Below are 18,310 nucleotides of genomic sequence, written 5' to 3' on the forward strand. Positions count from 1 at the left end.
TGGGTAGCGTCTCAGTAAGCTCAGAATACGCAGGTCTGGGGCTTTCAGACTATAGTGGGTCTTTGGGTCCGTGGAGGAGCTGAGAGATTATAATGAAAACTCAAACCTTCCAGGAGGAACTTTAGGCTCTCCTTCCATTTCACAGTGGAGAAGAAATGGAAGCTTAGAAGAATAGGTCCTAGGGCTAGCACTCTGCTGCCTGCCCAGGGCCTGCTGCCCAGCCCTGAGGAAGGCTTGGCAGGGAACTTGGCCTGGCTGCGGCCTTGTTCAGTCATGCCTGACCCACCTCCAGCTCAGCGATGATGCGCTCCTCATCATCTTCATCCTTGATGGCAGAGGCCATGATGGGTGGTGTGGAGGCAGGGCGGGCCACCTCAGACACAGCCCGGCGTAGCTTCACCTGGGGCTTCTGGACCTCCAGCTCCTCAGACTCGGCCTTCTGTGAAGCCCGGGGGTCTTATCAAGCCTAAGTCCTTCCCTCCCTCCATCAGGGACTCACCCCCCACCCCGGGCCCACCAACCATAGCTCCACCGGTTCCCTGCCAGGAAGACCCACCCCTGACCCTGCCAGAGCTTGCTGCGGGATTAGAACAACACACAGCCCTAATTCCAAGCTAGAAGTCAAGTTGGGTTGCACCGGCTGACTCCCATCCTCTGAGAGGTCATCTTGAGCTTAAAGCACCCCTGAACCCCACCAATTAGAAGTGTACCTTAATGAAGGCCGAATCTTTCTTGCTGGTGACCACCACCTCTCCAGTACGAGTGGTGGTCAGGCCGTGGGAGGAAGGGAAACTCCGGCGGGGCGGGGGTGGCGGGGGTGACTTGGAGGGCTTCTCTGTGCGGTATCGGGGCACCGTGAGCTCATCTGTAAGCAGTGGGGATCTGGAGTCAGGGACCCACCACAACAGTATCCCCGAGTACTTGCTCCTCCAAGAATGACTAAGAGGTCAGGGAAGAGGAAGAGGAAGCAGGACCCCTCTCTTTCCCTCTTCCCAGGCCTGCCCCCCCCCCCCCCCCCCCCGGCTCACTCAGCCCCACTTTCTCCAACAGCACTCAGCTGCTCAGTGCTGTCTGGGAGCCAGGAAGACTGCAGCACCTGACAGGCCCCCTGCCCTGAGCTGCTGACCCAACATGGGCATCCTAACGTCCCCTGAGGTTCATGGCCACACTCAAGCCTGGGACTTAGTGCCGCTCTGATCTGTCTCATGGCCACAGCTGTTCCACGGCCCCACCAGATTCAGAGTTACAGCCTTTCAGCCTTTCTCTGAAGAGCCTGGTCCCACTCACCATCCCCCTTCCTCCAGCCCGGTTTCCATGGCAACCTACTAAAAGGTCACTCAAACTATAACACCCTCGCCTTTGATTCTCCCGTGGCTTTCCACCAACCCAAATAGTCCTAGTTCCTAGTCCAGCACCTTCCGCCACCTCTCAGCCTTGCTCTGCATTAAGGCCCAGTGTGAACCCTGCTCTGGCCAAGTGGCACCTCCCTGGCATTTGCCACTCTGCCCCCTGGAAGGTGCACTCACAGCTGGGAAGTGCCTGCTTGCTCCTAAGGCTCCACTGGAAAGCACTCTCCTCCCTTCTAGAACTGCACAGCTCCAGCCAAGCTCAGGAGCCACACTTAAGCCCCTTTGTTCTAGGGACACATTAAATGTGGCCTGGGACAGATTACGTAACCACTTGGAGTCTGTCCTCTTTGTGAGGAGGGAAAGACTGTCTGCCTTCTTCAGCTGCTGCAAAGTCATCAGGACTGACCCCCAGAAGGTATCATGTAGTAGGTGCCGGACAAATGTCACAGCCTGTCCCACCGTTACATGCTAAGCACAGCCTGGAGAGACAGCTCAGAGGTTAAAGGTGCCTGCTGCACAAACCCGATGACCTGAATTTGATCCCCTATCAGAAGGAGAAAATTAATTCCCACAAGTGGTCCCCTGACATGTATGCACTTTCATTCACACACACACACACACACACACACACACACACACACACACACACACACAAAGATAATTAAAAATCTTTTAAATAAAAAAAAAATTCTGGGGCTGGAGAGATGGCTCAGTAATTAAAAGCACTGGCTGCTCTCCCAGATCCAGGTTTGACTCCACCCAGCACCCCTGTGGCGGATCACAGCCATCTGTAACTCCAGTTCTAGGGGATTCAACACTCTCGGGCCTCCTCAGGCACCAGGCACACACATGATGCACAGACATACATACAGGCAAAACATCCACACACATAAAAATATAAGTTCTGAGCTCTCTGAAGCACCTTCCACAGTCAGTGTTGCCGGAAGGAACGCACGAACTAATGATGGCCGTACCTGTTGATCAGATGTTACCTCCCCACCATCCTGCAGGCTTGGGATGACATTCTGGTCAGGGCCCTGTCATACTGGTAAGCACTGCACTGCTCAGAGCAGACTGCCTCTTTCCTCTGTCTCCCTCTGTCTCTCTGTCTCTCTGTCTGTCTCTGTCTCTCAGGCAGGGTAGGCAAGGATCATTCTCCTTGGATGTATCCCTTGCACGAGCCTTCCAGAAATAGTGGGGAGAAAACTGATGGACAAGAGCTTACCCTGTCCTTCTGTGTCCCGGTCCCTCCCGTGATGGCTAAAGGCTAGCACCCCATTTCTCCAGCAGCCCGGCTACCATGATGCTCACTCCTAGTGCCTCCCCTATAAGCCACGCTCTGAGGATGGGACCTTAAATCCCCATACCTGAACCTCTTCTCCCACTGGGCTCTGTCCGGGGGGCTGCCTTCTGACCATGGGGTGCCTTGGGGGGCTTGTGGTCTGGGGTGGGGGTGGGTCCCGGGTGGGCCTTGCTGGCACAGTCCAGGTCAGGGATGGCCTTGAGCAGTTCAGCCTGTGTCTCCTCCAGCAGCCGGTTGATGTCCTTGGCACTGTACTGGGTCAGGGCTGCCCGCTTCTCTTCCCAGTCTCTCTCTGCAGCCTTGAGAGAGGAAGCAGAGCTGGGGTCAGGACTCCTGCCTGTGACACCCTGAGCTCTGGCAATCAGCCCCTTCCCCAGCCACATGCACTAAGAAGAGAATTTCATGGAATTTAGCCCCTCCTACTGGGTGCTACACACTGTCCCTGTAGCTTAGAGAGACCACTTTCATTAAATACAACATTATTAGGTTTATTCCTGGATGTTCCATTCTGTTTCATTGACTACCCAGTCTGTGTTTATACAAGCACCATATTGCTTTATTTATCATTTTATATATACTTTCTTTCTTTCTTTTTTTTTTTTTTTTTTTTTTTTTGTTTTTTGAGACAGGGTTTCTCTGTGTAGCTTTGCGCCTTTCCTGGAACTCACTTGGTAGCCCAGGCTGGCCTCGAACTCACAGAGATCCACCTGGCTCTGCCTCCCGAGTGCTGGGATTAAAGGCATGCACTACCACCGCCCGGCATAGTATACTTTCTATCAGACTTCTCTGATCCTCCTCCTAAAGGGCCCATGTGTTCCTTCGGTACCTGCCATTCCAGGTGGCAGCAAGAACTGTGAGCCTAGCTTGTGCCCTGCCCTGGCCCATCACCTCAACAGACACAGCTTTGTCCACGCTTCTCTTCCCGGGAGCATCCAGGCCTTTGGTGGGGTTACTGCTCTTTGGGGTAAGAGGGGCTCCTTCAGCAGGCCCACTCAGCTCGTGGAGGTTCAGTGGAGGACTCGGGGGTGGTATTTCGAAGTCCAAGCCTTTGCTGAAGTCTGTTTCAGCTGCCACCTTCTTGGGAGACTGGCTCAGGAGATTATTGGGGGGTGGCCACACACCCTCATCCACTTGCCTAGGGTTGGGAGAGTTAGGAACAGCAAGTGAGAATGGTAGCCTCTGGAGCGGAACCTGCAGATGTGAGGGGGGCTCTGTGATCTTACAGGAGAGAGGGGGGAGCCTAAGGTGGGGTGTGAGGGAGGGCCGAGGCATTTGCATGCAGGGGTCACAGGTCCAAGTTGAAGAAGAGATCTCGCTGGCACAGAGGGACCTCCGCGGGGTAAGGATAAGGGGTCAGGTGTTCCTATGGGTCCGGGCCCGGTGTGCAACGCCATGGGAAACTACAGACAAGGGAGAGAATGACCTGCGGATCTGCGCCAGCGTGTCCGTGACCCCCCGGCAGCGCTTGAGAAGCCCATCGAGGCGCTGAGGCTCCTCCTTCAGGAACTTCACTGCTTCCACCTCCACACGCAGCACCACCCGCATCTTACTCTGCAGGCCTGGGAAATGGGCTGAGAGGGCAGGAGGAGTCAGCTGGCTGGGAGGGAGCACCGGGGAGTCGGCACGCTGCAGGGGAGCACAGCGGGGACCCCCTCAGGGTCACCCTTGCCGGGGCAGGCTCACCCTTGAGCTCTGTTAGCGTCTCCCCAAGCTGCTTCAGCACCAGCGCCTTCTCCTCCAACTCAGGACCGGGCACCAGCCGGTGGTTGTGGGCCACATCCCTCTGGATCTTCTCCACTGACTTCTCCAGGTCACTGCAGGCACAGAGAGACCCTTCTCAGCCCCTCTGGCCCCAGCCTAGCCCCCTGAAATTGAGCAGCTGGAAAGAAATTATGCCACCAATCAGATCAAAATTAAAAGCTATAGCCAGGTGTAATGGCGTACTCCTGTAATCCTAGCACTTAGAAGCCTGAGGCAGGAGGATTGTTGAAAGTTTGAGGCCAGACTGGGCTACATAGTAAGACCCCCACACACACTCAAACAAAACATAACATTAAAAAAAATTTACAGAGTCAAAAGCCATCCACCAGGCTACAAACCCAAGGGAAACCAGAAAGGCTAGACCTCAAAGATGGAATTTTCACACAGTTCCTTAAGAGGTACCCAGGCCTCCCCACAAGCCCTAATCTATGGGAACATCAGCTTGCACCTCTTTCCCTATAATGTGCAATCTCAGACTCTAACTCTTCCACAGAAGCAGCGAGAACATGGAGGCCACACAGAGTCTTACAGAATCCTAGAGGTGGCTGTGTATGTCTGAGGGCACAGTCATGCCCATCATCTTTTCTCAAATGATCCTGCCACAGAGCCCTTCACCTTGAGGCCAAAACCGCCTCAGGTTTTCAGCTGGTTTATCGTAAACATTATGATCTCATATCTTCCTAAAATGTAAATCAGGAGCCGAGCACAGCAGCACAAATGTGTCATCCTAGCACTTGGAAGGCTGGGGGAACAGGATCCCAAGTTTAAGGCCAGCCTGGGCTACAGCTGTCTCAAAACAAACAAACAAACCAAAAACCCAACAAAAGCAAACCAAGTCTTTACTCTCTGTGTTAATTTCTTTCTTTCTTTTCTTTCTTTCTTTTTTTTTTTTTTTTTTTTTTTTTTTTTTGGTTTTTTCGAGACAGGGTTTCTCTGTGTAGCTTTGGAGCCTGTCCTGGAACTCACTCTGTAAACCAGGCTGGCCTCGAATTCACAGAGATCCACCTGCCTCTGCCTCCCAAGTGCTGGGATTAAAGGCGTGCGCCACCGCCGCCCGGATGTGTTAATTTCTTAATGTGTGGGTGGGAGGGAGGCCAAGGCTGGCTCAGTGGGAACAGTGCCTGCTGCAAGCATGAGAAGCTGAGTTCAGACGCCCAACACCCATCCAAAAGGGGGCAGAGACAGACCAATCCTGGGGGCTCACTGGCCAGTTCCAGTGCCTCCAAAATTAGGGTAGAGAGGTTGGAGAGATGTTTTAGCAGTTAATGAACACTTGTTGCTTTTGCAGAGGACCTGGGTTCCGTTCCTAGCACCCATATGGTGGTTCAGAATCCTAACTCCAGTTGCAGGGGATCCAACACCCTCTTCGGACCTCCCTGAACACCAGGCATGCACATGGTGCACATACATGTAAGCAAACATACACATAGAATAAAATATATAGATCTTTTAAAAAAATGGAAAGTAAAAGACATGATATCAACCTCTCACACTCACGTGTGCACCCACAGACATATGTGCACTCACAGCCACATGTGTATACCACACGAGCACAATCTATATATAATAGATAAATAAAAATGAAACCCTAAGTGGAGCCACCATCCTGAGGCTAACCCCCAAACTTAGCTCTACAGTCGGTGAGCTCTGAGTCTTTTCCCTTCTCTGTTGTCCCAGCAGAAAGCTCTTGCACAATCACCTAATGTCCCTGGGCTCTCAGGGCCTCAATCTTCTCACTCAAGAGGAGTGTGCCGGGGCTGGTGAGCTGGCTCAGCAAGGGGGCACACCTGCTGCCAAGCCTGAAGACCTGACTTCCATCCCCAGGACCCACACGCACACTGTGGCACTCACGTATACACACTCAATAAATAAATACATGTAATTTTTTAAACAGGGTATCAAAAGTTCTAAGTTCCTGGCTGGCCTGGAACTCACTGTGTAGACTCATGTGATCCTCCTGAATGGAAAGTACCACTATACCCAGTCTAAAAAGAAAAAAATAAAATAATAAGAAAAGAAATGGGTCTGCTACGAGTGTCTCCCTCGTGGCTACTATGAGGACTAAAGCAGCCAGTGGTCCCTGGAGATGACTCTTGCGTGTCTCTCTCTCTCTCTCTCTCTCTCTCTCTCTCTCTCTCTCTCTCTCTCTCTCTCTCCATCACTACCTTCCCTCCTTGCTTCTGCTTAGATCATTCAGAAGTTCCCGGAAGTCCTTACAAGCGCTGCTCTCTCTAGCCCTTTAGAACACCATAGAATACTCAGTCTCGAGTATTTACCTGCACGCACACGCTAACTGCCATGTTAATTTCATCTCGGGTCTCAAAAAGAAGCCCTTCCCGTCTCCTCACTCAGGGTTGGGAGTCTTCTGCCTCCCAAACCCGAGGCTCCTCTTTGCTGGCTTGTGAACTTTCTGCACCACTAGCTCAAAGCAGGCAAGAACAATGTCTTCTCTTGTATAATATTAGAAGGACCAGCCTTAATATTATACTTGCCAGGGGCTCAGGAGAGAAAACTACGAATGGTGAGAATTATTTTCGGGAAATGAATCTAAGTACACCAAGCTCTTTGTCTGTCTTCTTTATTTCTCTGGGATAAAATCCTACCTACACAGCTCCGTTCTTGCCTGATTTCTCTCTACATTTATCTACTGCTCCCTCTAGGTTCCATCTTAATGCTCTCGTCTTAATTCTGCTTCATCTAGGTCCTTCTCATCTTGTTCTTACCCTGCTAGCACTTCCCCATCTGGCTCTTCCTCATCTTCCATCTCATCCACATGTTCTCTCTGGACAAAATCCTCCTTATCCCTCTTAGTTCTCCGTCCTCAAGTTCTCCATTCCTCTCTTCCTCTCTGTCTCCTCATACTTCTAAGTTCTATACCTCTTCTCTGGAAATAAAACTGCCTTTTTATCCCTTTGACCCTTATCTCTCCAAGTTATCTCTGCTCCAGCTGTTTCTGGAAAGTGTGCTTCGTCGCTAGGCAACTAGGCCAGGCAACTTCCATCACAGCTAGATGTATCTGCAAGCTGTAACCCTTTAGTTCTGAGTTAATTGCTAAGGGTTGGTCTAAAGCACCCTCTAAGTCTTAGAGATAAGACTTTGGAAAGGAGAAAGTTAAGCTTAATTGGCACATCTGCCAGGCCTTCTCAAACAGGTAGTCTGTTCTTAGAGAGTGCAGAGGTATCTCTGATAAGGTACTCTCCTCCGTCTGGGGATGGACCTGGCCAGATGCCGCCAATGGCGATAATTACAGGGAGGCTTGAACTGGTGGGGTTCTGGCTGTACACAGCTGTCAGCGCAGAAAATTATCTAAATATTTCTAGAAGTGGTTACATAAGGAGTTAGAGGTCTATAAAGTCAGTAAGGCTGTAAGAAAGGAGGGTCTGAGCTAAATTGTGCAAAGCTATTACTTAATATTACTTATTACACCTGACCTAGGCGGTGTCTCCTTATGAAATTTTCCTTAAATCAGGAGAGTAGCATGTGGTGGTCTGGACTGTTATTTCCGTTAGTCCTTGAAAGTGGCTAAGGGAGATATCTGATTCCAGGGGAAGCCTTTCTTGAGGCTGTTCTCCAAATACCTGGAATGTATGTTTCCAAAGAGTGATCAGTCCACACTGTTAGCCCTTCTTAGGGAAAAGTCAATTGGGAAAACTATGAAGGCACACATGATTTTCATAACAGAAGACAGCTGATATATAACAAGCCAAATAACACCAAATGCTCCTTGGAATTTGGCTTCCTCTGAAGGAATTCCTTAATCCCTTCAGGTAGTGACTTTGCCATAAACAGCGGAGTTCTTTTTTCTTTTTTTCTTTTTTTTTTCTTTTTTCTTTTTTCTTTTTTTTCTTTTTTTTTTGGTTTTTCGAGACAGGGTTTCTCTGTGTAGCTTTGCGCCTTTCCTGGAACTCACTTGGTAGCCCAGGCTGGCCTCGAACTCACAGAGATCCGCCTGGCTCTGCCTCCCGAGTGCTGGGATTAAAGGCGTGCGCCACCACCGCCCGGCATGCAGCAGAGTCTTATGATACATTCCTGCGGCCCGCGGCACTCTTCCAGCTTCATGTCTGGAAAGCACCCAGCTCGGTGCCTGGTTTGGAGCAGATACACGGTCAATAATTGTGGAAAGGGGCTGGAGAGATGGCTCTGCGGTTTTGAGCACACAGTGCTCTTGCAGAGGACCTAAGCTGGATTCCCAGCACCCACACCAGTGGGTTCTGACACCTCTGGCCTCTGTGGGAGCCAGGACACGCATGCATATACCCACACACAGACACAGATGTTATAGATTTTTTTAAATAATTTTTATAAATTAAATATTTTTTTAATTGTCAGATGAAGTGAGAAAGAGCTGCTGTGGGTAGGTAAGTCATCTCAGTCCTGGACTTGGGTCAGTGGCATTCCTTACCCACATGCAGGACTTTATATACAGTTCTGGCAAGTCCCACCTGCTGGATTTCAACTCAACAGGGCAGGTGCAAATGACTTGAATCTGTTCTACCATCTGATGTGTCTGCTCTTTCTCTCTCTCTCAAAGTTCAGTGTCATCAGCCCAGCTCATCAGCATGCCTTAGATATCACTATCCAACCAGCAGGTGAAAAGACCCGACCAGGGCAGAGCCAAGGGCAAAATCCCGAGATTCAGCACCACTGGTTAAAGAACTACTTTGCATTAAACACTTCCTGTTCATCAGGTGCCACATCAGTCCTATACATCCATTTCCTCATTTTAACCTTAAAACAGGTCCTGGAGGTAGAACATTACTTCCAGTTAGCACATGGGCAAACAGTGGTTCAAAAACTAAACTACATTTCCCAGCTTTCCTTGCAATTAGAAGTGGGCATTCGACTGTGGCCTATCTAGTGAAATGGGGATGGAAAGGACACACGCTGTTCCCAGATCTAGTCCATAAACACCTCCTATGCAAGCTCCCTCTACAGTCTTTCCCTTTCTGGTTGGTTATGAAGACCATGATCTGCTGGGTGATTTTGGAAGGCACAGGCTGAACATGGCAGAAACTCTATCAGCCTGGATCCCTGACTGGCTGCATATGGGAGAGAAATTTGCTAACCCATCTAGCATTTTCTAAGAAAGATCTCTCTATCTTTTTTTTTTTTTTAAAGTTTATTTATTTATGTATACACTGTTCTGCCTGCATGTCTGCCTACAGGCCAGAAGAGGGCACCAGATCTCATTACAGATGGTTGTGAGCCACCATGTGGTTGCTGGGAATTGAACTCAGGACCTTTGGGAGAGCAGCCAGTGCTCTTAACCTCTGAGCCATCTCTCCAGCCCTTTTTTTTTTTTTTTTTTTAAAGAAAGATGTATTTATTGAGCTTTAGGTGTGTAAGTATTTTGCCTGCATGTATGAGTACTGTGTGCAGGCCTGGTGCCCACAGAGGCCAGAAGTATACATCAGAATCTCTGAAACTGGAGTTACAGATGGTTGTGAGCCACCATGTGGGTGCTGGGAACTGAATCTGGGTCTTTTTTCACTACAAGAGCAGTAAGTGCTCTTAACCCCACAGTCAGCTCTGTCCCCTTTAAGTTTTTGAGCTGGGATCTCAATATATCCCAGGCTGGCTGAAGATACGCAGCCGGGGATGACCTAGGGCTGATGATGGCTTTGCCTCTACCTCCCCAGTGCTAGGATTACAGGCTTACACCACCACACCCAGTCTAATGTCTTTGACTTTAGAGCCATTAAACGATTTGGGAGTTTTTTGTTGCAGCAGCTGCCTTAAATAAATAAGGAATCCTAACTGAGGTTTGGCTTTCAAAAAGGGGGGTGGCAGAGGCTCTGAAATGAACTAGTTCAAGGTCACACAACTGTTCTGTGGCGTAGCAGTATCTACTCATGTGGAACTTCAGCCACTGGCTCCCATGTGTCTCACTTCCAAACTAAATGATGTCACCTACCCGCTGTCCCACCTAGCCCTCGCTCTACCACATGGGGAAAACCAGCCCTTTCCCACAGCCAGCGATGGGTCAGCAGACAGACTCGGGAGTCAACAGGCTTCAGTCAGCGGAACAATATCCAGAGAGAGCCCAAGCCTTTGGCTAGACAGACAGGTGAGTGAGCCCAGCAGGAACAAAACCAAAACCCAGCCTCAGCTGCCAGCAGGATGTCAGAAAAGAGGAAAGAACAAAGGAAAATGGACATGAGAGAAAGAGAAAGAGAGGGAGAGAGCCGGACAGCGCGAAAGAGAGCACAGGCGAGCACGTAGGGGCTGCAGGGCTACTGTGGGGCGGCTAGGGCAGGAGGCAGGGCATGGTTCTGAAGGCCAGACCAGAACCATCATAAGGCCCAATCCCTGCCTCAGTCAAAAGAGCCAAGTGCCAGGCTGGAGATTGGCATCTCCTGAGTTCTCTACAGTGAGCAGTCTGAGTAATGGGTGTGATAAGGCAGAGGATGGGGACTCGCAATGCTCCTAGAGAACTAAGGCCCCTAGGAATTCAGGAACCAGACACTCACGAAGACCAGGGCATACATCAGTCCTTTTATCTCTTTTGCCTCCGTGCTTTGATGGTTCTCTTAATTTCCCTTTAATGTCTCGGTCTAACTCCTTTTGAAAACCCTGGCCCAGCTCCTCTATGCAGAATGGAAAGAGACAGGAAGGGATAGGGAAGCGGGGAACCAGAGTCCCTGGACGAGAGCATGGCAGCAGCTGCTTAGAGGTCTGCCTGTGGCTGTCACTAAGTCACCCCACCTGGACATGATGGAGGGCTGGGGTTGCTGCTGCTGGCTTATTTCAATTACTGCATCTCAGCGGCATGGTGTCACAGGACTCCAGGACTCCAGGACTCCTTGCCTTAAACATTGCCAAGACGCATACCAGGTTTGCATGGGCCCCCAGGCTGACCTGTGACGACCTCACGGAGCCCCTGGTGAGGTCTCCAAATATGACTTAGTAGGATAGCACTGTCTAACGGCTCTCTTGGCTCCCTGGTCTCAAGCCCCTTAGTGCAATCCAAGCCCTCAACTGCTTCGGAAAGAACTGCCAAAAAAAAAAAAATCTCAGTACTGATGAGGACGCTGAGGCATAGAGAGGGGCAGCAGCTACCTTGATCACATAGCCCCTTGATCCAGAGCTGTCTCTGGATCCCCTACTGCACTGTGTCACTAAAAGGGACCACAAGGAGGGGTGGGGCCTTTGCCTCAGCCCAAGTAACTCAGGAGAAAAAGCTGCGGTGGATGGCGGTGGATGGCTGCGGCGGCGCTGCTTCCTGAATGGACGCAGGAAAAACAGCAGCATCTCCCTTCCCAGGTGCCAGACAATGGAATTGCGGCCAGACAGCCATTTGCTAAATCTGGATCAGACTGTCTTCTGTTAACCCTTCTGTGTCTAAGCACTCAGAGTGGGTTGTTCTCTGTCCCTCCTCCTTCAGGACTGCTAGAGCCCAGCTGCACTGTGCTGAGAAGCGGGGCGGGTTTTCCTTGACTCTTGGTCTCAAGGATCAGGGCGGCAAAGGGTCAGCAGCCACCTGGACAGGTGACGACACCTCTGACTCGCCACCTTCTTGCTCAACCCAGGGGTGAAGTTGCATAGGTCTTAGGTCATAAGGAAAGCAGGCAGAGGTCAGAGGGGAAATAGACAGCTGGCTTCATGAGAGTAGGCTGCAGGCCACAGGAAGCAACACCATGGCAGAGGCAGGCACCAAGCCAGAAAAAAAAGAAATCAGGAATTATGCCAGATGGCCAAAGGTTTGTGGGTCACGGAGAAATCAGGCCACAGTGGAGGGTGAAATCAGACTTCAGAACAGACCAACGTCATCTATGATTCCCAAGTAAACGAGCTGCGCCTCCCATGCAAATCAGGCTGGGTCACCCCCCCCCCCCCAACCCCATCCGCGCGCGCGGGGGCCCAGCCTCACTTGAGCTGCTGAGTAATGAGCTCCTCGTCATTGAGGTAACGCAACCGCTCCTCCTCCACCAGGGTGCGCTGCCGCTGCAGCGGGTCCTCCTGCCGCCGCGCCGCCTCCGACACGCGCATGCTCAGCTCCGCCTCGGTGCGCTTCAGCAACGTGCGTACCGACTCCTGGTTCTGGAGCTGCGGGGCGCAAGGATGCCCTCGTGGGCAAGGATGCACGCGTGGACCGGGCGGGAGGAGGACGCATGTTGCTTGGGAAGGGCTGGCAGAGGGCTGCCCCGTGCAAGCAAAACTCCGCGAAGACGTGGCAAGATAGACACAGGGGTCAAGGGCTGAGTTGGGGAGAACCCAGCAGGAGATCCGGACCGAGGATGATAGGGCTCACGGAGAGGGCAAAGTTATTATGGGTTTCGCTCAAGTTATAGCAGCATGGCTGTGGCTTCGGCGGCGCGCAGCAGCAAAGGGTGGGACAGCCGGGAGCGGATACCAAGATTATATTCTGGAGTATAGGGGCAGGAGAATGGGATGAGAATTGGTGTGGCCAACGGGTGGCACTAGGTAGGACCCTGAGGACAGTGTGACTGTGTCGCTATGGCCTCAAGTAGCCCTGAGTGGAGACAGGGCCTGGGGTGAAGGACTCAAACTCTGTGGTTGGTAGGGTCTGCCGCTGTGGCTGGGACTGCAAGATGAAGGTCCAGATCTGAGCCCAAAGGACGTGGGTGGGCGAGATCTTACCCGGGGCCCAGATGGCAGCTCTCTGCCTCCCCCTCTCAGCCTGTCTCTGCTCATTATCCTCACCTGACAAGCCCTGAGCCCCTCTTGAGGAGGCGGCGCAGTGATGCCAGGCTCCTGACAGGTGGGACCATCTGCCAGGCAGGGCAGGACAGCCACTACAGGCTCAGGAAGGAGGAGCTGAGGGGACTTTGGGAATACCGATGTGGAGCCTGAAGGAGTTGGGACAGTCTCAAGGGATGATGCATGGGGGAAGGGGTGGGCTCAGGGAGGGAGAAGGGGACTGAGGGTCAGTGAAGGGTCGAGGCTCAGTGAGTGGACCAAGATTTAATGAGGAAGTGGAAACTGGAAAGGGAAGAGAAGAAAAGGCCCGAAGAAAGACCACTTAACAATGAGGGATGGTGGGGAAAGGTGGGGGCAGAGCTGGGGGAGAGGAGTTATAGCCAGCAGGTGGGGTGGGGTGGGGTGGGGTGGGGGTCGGTACCTGGAGCTTGCGCAATTGCTGAAGCTGGCCGCGCAGGTCGCTAGCACTGTTCTGTAGGCCACGCAAGTGCATCTGCATCTGCAGCCGGCTGACAGCGGTGGGCTGCCCTGCAGGGGTGCTGCTGGCCGAGGGCGGGGGAGGGCCCGACACCGGAGTAGCCCCGCTGCTCCGACTACCCGATCCACACGCTGCTGAGAGGGACCAGAAGGATGAGCGATAAGGGAAGTGGAGCTAAAGGTGAGGGGAAGGAGCCATCCTCCCTATTCCTGGCCCCACACCCAGGCAGAGAGGCACGTGGTTATGACTGTCCACCCCAAGTGGTGGCAAGTCCTAGCACGAGTCAAGTGCCTGGGCTAAGTAAGATGGCTGGCTACTCATTTTTCTGTGGAAAGCCCCATGACGTAGCTACGGGTGGAGCTAGTAGCCCAGTTTAAGGATTAGCCAACTAATCCTAAGACTCTGAGAGGAAGAGAAGGGTCACTCACGTGCTGAAGGGGTGGCTGCTCCATTGGAGCCTTCAATCTTCTCACTGTGACAGAAAGAAAAGAAAGTGGTCACGGGAGCTTGGGCTGGCCTCAGACCATCAAAGCTGAGGGGCCTTAAATGTCACCCGAGCTCCCTGATCTTAGGATAGAGCCGCAGAAAAGGGGATCACTCAGAGTCACACAGTACACACAGGCAGAACTGAGTCCAGGGCTTCTAATGGGGCTCACTGCCCTCATCCCTGCCTCAGGCCCAGGCCCTGATGGTGGTGTTGGGAGAGAGGGCTCTCACCTTGGGGTCTCAGGCTCTGAGCCTCGCAGCAGGGCACTCTGCACCAGCCCCGTGAGGCTTGCAATCTGCTTTTCCATGGCCTCCATGCGCTCCCTGGGGAGGAAGGTGGCTCTGAGCAAGGGCTCCGGTGAGTTTGTGGCCCCACCCGCCCACTCAACTCCCCACTCCTAAGATTAGCAGCAGCCAGAGGGCAGCTAGTCTTCCCTTGGCGGCCACACAGAACAGGAACCCAGAGCCAAGGACCAAACACCTAGCTCTCCACGGCCTCTCTCACCACAGGGCACACTGACGCAGAAGGATTGCTGAGTTTGAGTAGCCTGGGCTGCATAGCAAGACCCCGTCTCAAGAACACAAAACATGAACACAAAAAGCCCAACTCCTCCCCATCCCGAGACTGCCCCAGTGAATTTCAGCGGGGCCCTGTGCTGGACAGCTCTCGCTGCTGCCCAGGCACCAAAAACGGCTGAGTCAGCACTCCATTTTCCCTCCCGGTAAACCGAGGCTTGGGGAATAAATACAAACTCGGGTCTCTACTGCCATCATTTGAGGCTTCACCCATCCATCCAGTGTCCATCCCGCCACACCGAAGACACTCTGGCCACCCGCTGTGACCTAAGTCCAGAGAGAACCTGCCCCCCTCCGCAGTGCCTCCTTCTTTGAGGTCCCCTCACCTGGTCTCTGTGTCCTTGGCTGGCACCGGCGGCCCAAACCCTACTAGGGAGCGCTCCCCAGGTCCAGGGAAGAGCTCAGAAGGTGGTGCTCCGGCCGTCGAGGCGCTCCCGGTGCTGCGGGCCTTGCCTCCGGGACTCTCCGCAAAGACCGACGAGGAGCCCGAGTCTTTGCGGAAGGACTGGCGCACGGGCGAGCCACGGCTGGGCGGCCCCGAGTAGGGGCTGTGCGGGGGCGGGGGTCCCCCAGAGGGCGCCGACACGTCGGCCAGCTTCTGCGGGGACGAAGGCGGCAGGCGGAAGCCGTAACCATCGCCGTAGAGCGGGCCGCCGGCGCCGGCCTTGTAGAGCGAGTCCTCCAGGTCGGACTGCAGCGCGGCGGCCGAGTAGGTGCTGAGCGAGCGCACGGAGCCCCGCTTGTACAAGCCGCCCGCGCCCGGGTAGGCGAACGGGTCCCCCGCCGCGGCGGCCAGGCTCAGGCGGCCCTCGTGCAGAAGCCCGTAGGGATCGGCGTAGAGGCCCTCGCCCTTCACCAGCACCATGCCGCCCGCCTTGCCCGCCAGGTCCTCGTCCGGCTTCACGTCGCGCCGCTCCAGGATGGCGCTGGGGCTGGGGCTCACGCCCTGGCTTGCCGGGGCACCTCCCAGCCGCTCAGCCGCGTGGTGCACCGGACTGCCGGCGTAAGAGGGCGGGCGGCCCCCGGCGTAGGAGAGGCGTGAGCGCGACGGCGAGCCCGACGGCAGTCCCGACGGCAACCCCGACGGGAGCCCTGGAGGTGGCGAGCTGGATGCTAGGTGCGATGCGGGCGACAGGTTGTTGAGGCGCCGCGTGGGCGACGACTCCCGCGACGCGTACACCATCTCTCTCTGCGCAGGAAACAGCCCGAAAAGCCCATGGAGCGGGTCACAAAGGGGACTTCTTTCGCCTTGTTTGAGGAGCCAGCACCTCACCTTCTCCCCCAATCAGGCCTAGGAAGCCCCCTCTGTCCTGTCTCCTTCTGCATCCTCGGCCCCTTGCCCATCAGTACTCCCAGCATGGGAGTAAACCGGCAGATGGAAAGACATCAGAAAAGCAACCCTCAGCCCATCCTTGATGAGGACCAGGAAGGAGAAGAGAAAAAGGAGTGACTGGGGGAGAAGCCTTCCAGTCTCTAAAAGCCCTTTAGAGAAATCTTGAATGGACAGTGAGGGAGGTAACAGGTGAGCAGTGGGGTGGTACCTCCCACAACCTCACAACTATACCAGGACAAGCCTGTCTCAGCCTCTCAGTTCCCATCTCCGAAACTGTTCAGGCTCCATCTTCTGCCTAGATTTCACCTGCCCAATCTCACCAGTGCCCTGGGCGCTCCCAGACATACCCGGAGGTCCCCGTTGGTGAGGTGTGAGCCAGGAAAAGCTGCATACAGTGGCTCCTTCCTATAGATCTTGATAATACTGCGGTCCTGGATATCCCTGTCAGGTAGAGAGACGGGCAGAGGGTCACCATGAGCTCCCTCTCCCTAGCTGGTAGCAGCTACTTCAGGCAAACAAGAAGGCCCTGACACCCAACCCTTTCCCCCTTTCCTAACCCCAATGCTCAGTGACTCCTGGTGCCTGGGGGGAGGGGCATCCCTGCCACCAGCAAGCAAGCAAGTACACGGGGGAGGGGGGGAGAGGAAGGGAGGAAGGGGGGTCTCCACCTGTCCACTTCCATAGCTTCCTGCTAGTGGGAACCCGCAGGGCTGGATGATTTAGCAGAAAGGGCGGGGCGCTAGGGCTTCGGGAGAGGAGGTAATGGGTGAAGAGAGGGTGCATAGTGATCTAGGGAAGGGCCACCAGAGGTCCAGCACTCTTTAGAGGAGATGTGTGGGAAAGTCTACCCAACCCCTGGGGCCTCGCCCACCGGACGTCCTCCAGCTCGTAGAAGATGTTCCGAGCTTCGTCTTTGATGAGGATGGCGGTGTTGGGCGACTTAAGCATGCCCATGGTGAGCTTCTGCGGGAACATGTGCGCGATGAGTGCGTGCAGCGTGTCCAGGCTGCTGACCTCATGCGTGATGTGTACGCGTCGCGTCTCCTCCCCAAACTGCAGGAACAGGACCCCTGCGAAGGAGACGCGGCCCTCAAGGTCACTGCCTCTATCGGCCCGCCTGGCGCCAGGCGAGTGCGGTGAGCCCTCGGGAGCGGCATCAGTCCCACAGCGGCAAGGTCTGAGGCCAGAGGCTGCCCCCGAGTGCAAGTGCACCCACGCGCTCCTCATGCCGCCGGTTTGCGGCCCGCCTCTCCAAGCACCCACCGACCCCAGGCAGCTGGAGATGGGACGCGGAAATGGGGCTGGGGGCAGGAGCTGGTGGGGCAGAAACTGAAGGGAAGTCGGGAAAGTTGGAGAGGCTGGCGAGAACGCCCGGAGGAGGGGGGATGGAAAAAGCCTAGTAGAAAGAGAAAAGGGCGAATAGAGAGGAGGCTGAGAGAGCATTAAGGGCCAGCAGGGTATGCTAAGGTCTAGTAGAGGAGAAAGAAAGAGCGCCCGAGGACACAGCGAGGACTTCGCGGAGGTGACTGCCGCTAGAGGAGGGGATGGCAGGAGATGAGGTAGCAAAGGGCGGGAGGAGCCGGAGGGGAGGAGCTGTGGCAGGGGCCTGAAGACCAGCAGGCTGGGCAGTACCTGGTGAGCGCAGCTTGGTCTGGCTGGCAGAGCGGGAGAGAGGCAAGCTCTGTCGGAAGCGGTTCATCCTGCTGAAGCCCAGGGGCAGCTCGGCCTCGGACATGGTCTCCAGCGACTCAGCCGAGGCGTAGGACAGCTTGGCTGCCTGGTCTGCCAGCCCTGGCTGGGCTCCCTGAGTATGGCGCGAGCTGCGTGTCTGCAGGGGCAGGGCAGGGCGAGAGGCACCAAGCATGAGCCCCCACCCCCATCCCTTGCTCTGCCACTACCTCCATCTGGGCCACAGAGCTCCGGCCAGCCAGCAACACACACACACACATTCAGAGGAGGGTCTCCTGGGTTCCAGACTTGCTGGGCAGCTGCAGAAAAGATCCCCCAACTCTCGAAGGCCTTGGCTTCCCTGGGACACCCTGGGGTAGGCAGCGGGCAAAGGACTCAGGCACCCTGGGAAGCCATACAAGAAGCCATCTGAGTTGGACCCATGGGCACGCCTGCTATTTTAAGCTTCCAGCGAACAACAACAACAACGTAAATTTGTCACCGAGGTGAGCAGCAGAATTGTTGAGCAAATTGGAGCATTAGTTCCAGACATTAATTAAGCGGCGGGTGTGTGAGCGGCGGATTTATTCTTCATGGAGTTGTGGGGGGAGGGCTTGGGGATGAGAGACCCCAGGCTTTCAGCACTGGGAGGTGTCCATGCCCAGAGTTCTTGACTTAGAAGATTTTGTAACTGG

General features: G+C 54.2%; 1 protein-coding gene across 1 annotated transcript in view; it reads right to left on the reverse strand.

The window, feature by feature from the left end:
- Srcin1 (SRC kinase signaling inhibitor 1) overlaps nt 1-18,310 on the reverse strand; it is a 59,389-nt gene that overhangs the window by 4,245 nt on the left and 36,834 nt on the right. Inside the window, exons 4-17 of the mRNA XM_059270719.1 lie at nt 17,580-17,775; nt 16,819-17,017; nt 16,295-16,388; nt 14,941-15,803; nt 14,270-14,362; nt 13,981-14,024; nt 13,496-13,686; nt 12,284-12,459; nt 4,336-4,466; nt 4,076-4,223; nt 3,541-3,787; nt 2,717-2,951; nt 711-865; nt 287-439 (exon numbers count right to left, since the gene is read on the reverse strand). Of these exons, the coding sequence (XP_059126702.1) occupies nt 287-439; nt 711-865; nt 2,717-2,951; nt 3,541-3,787; nt 4,076-4,223; nt 4,336-4,466; nt 12,284-12,459; nt 13,496-13,686; nt 13,981-14,024; nt 14,270-14,362; nt 14,941-15,803; nt 16,295-16,388; nt 16,819-17,017; nt 17,580-17,775 (2,925 nt within the window). The remainder of the gene's footprint in view (nt 1-286; nt 440-710; nt 866-2,716; nt 2,952-3,540; nt 3,788-4,075; nt 4,224-4,335; nt 4,467-12,283; nt 12,460-13,495; nt 13,687-13,980; nt 14,025-14,269; nt 14,363-14,940; nt 15,804-16,294; nt 16,389-16,818; nt 17,018-17,579; nt 17,776-18,310) is intronic.

This window comes from Peromyscus eremicus, chromosome 8a (genome assembly GCF_949786415.1).
Source record: "Peromyscus eremicus chromosome 8a, PerEre_H2_v1, whole genome shotgun sequence".
NCBI lineage: Eukaryota > Metazoa > Chordata > Mammalia > Rodentia > Cricetidae > Peromyscus > Peromyscus eremicus.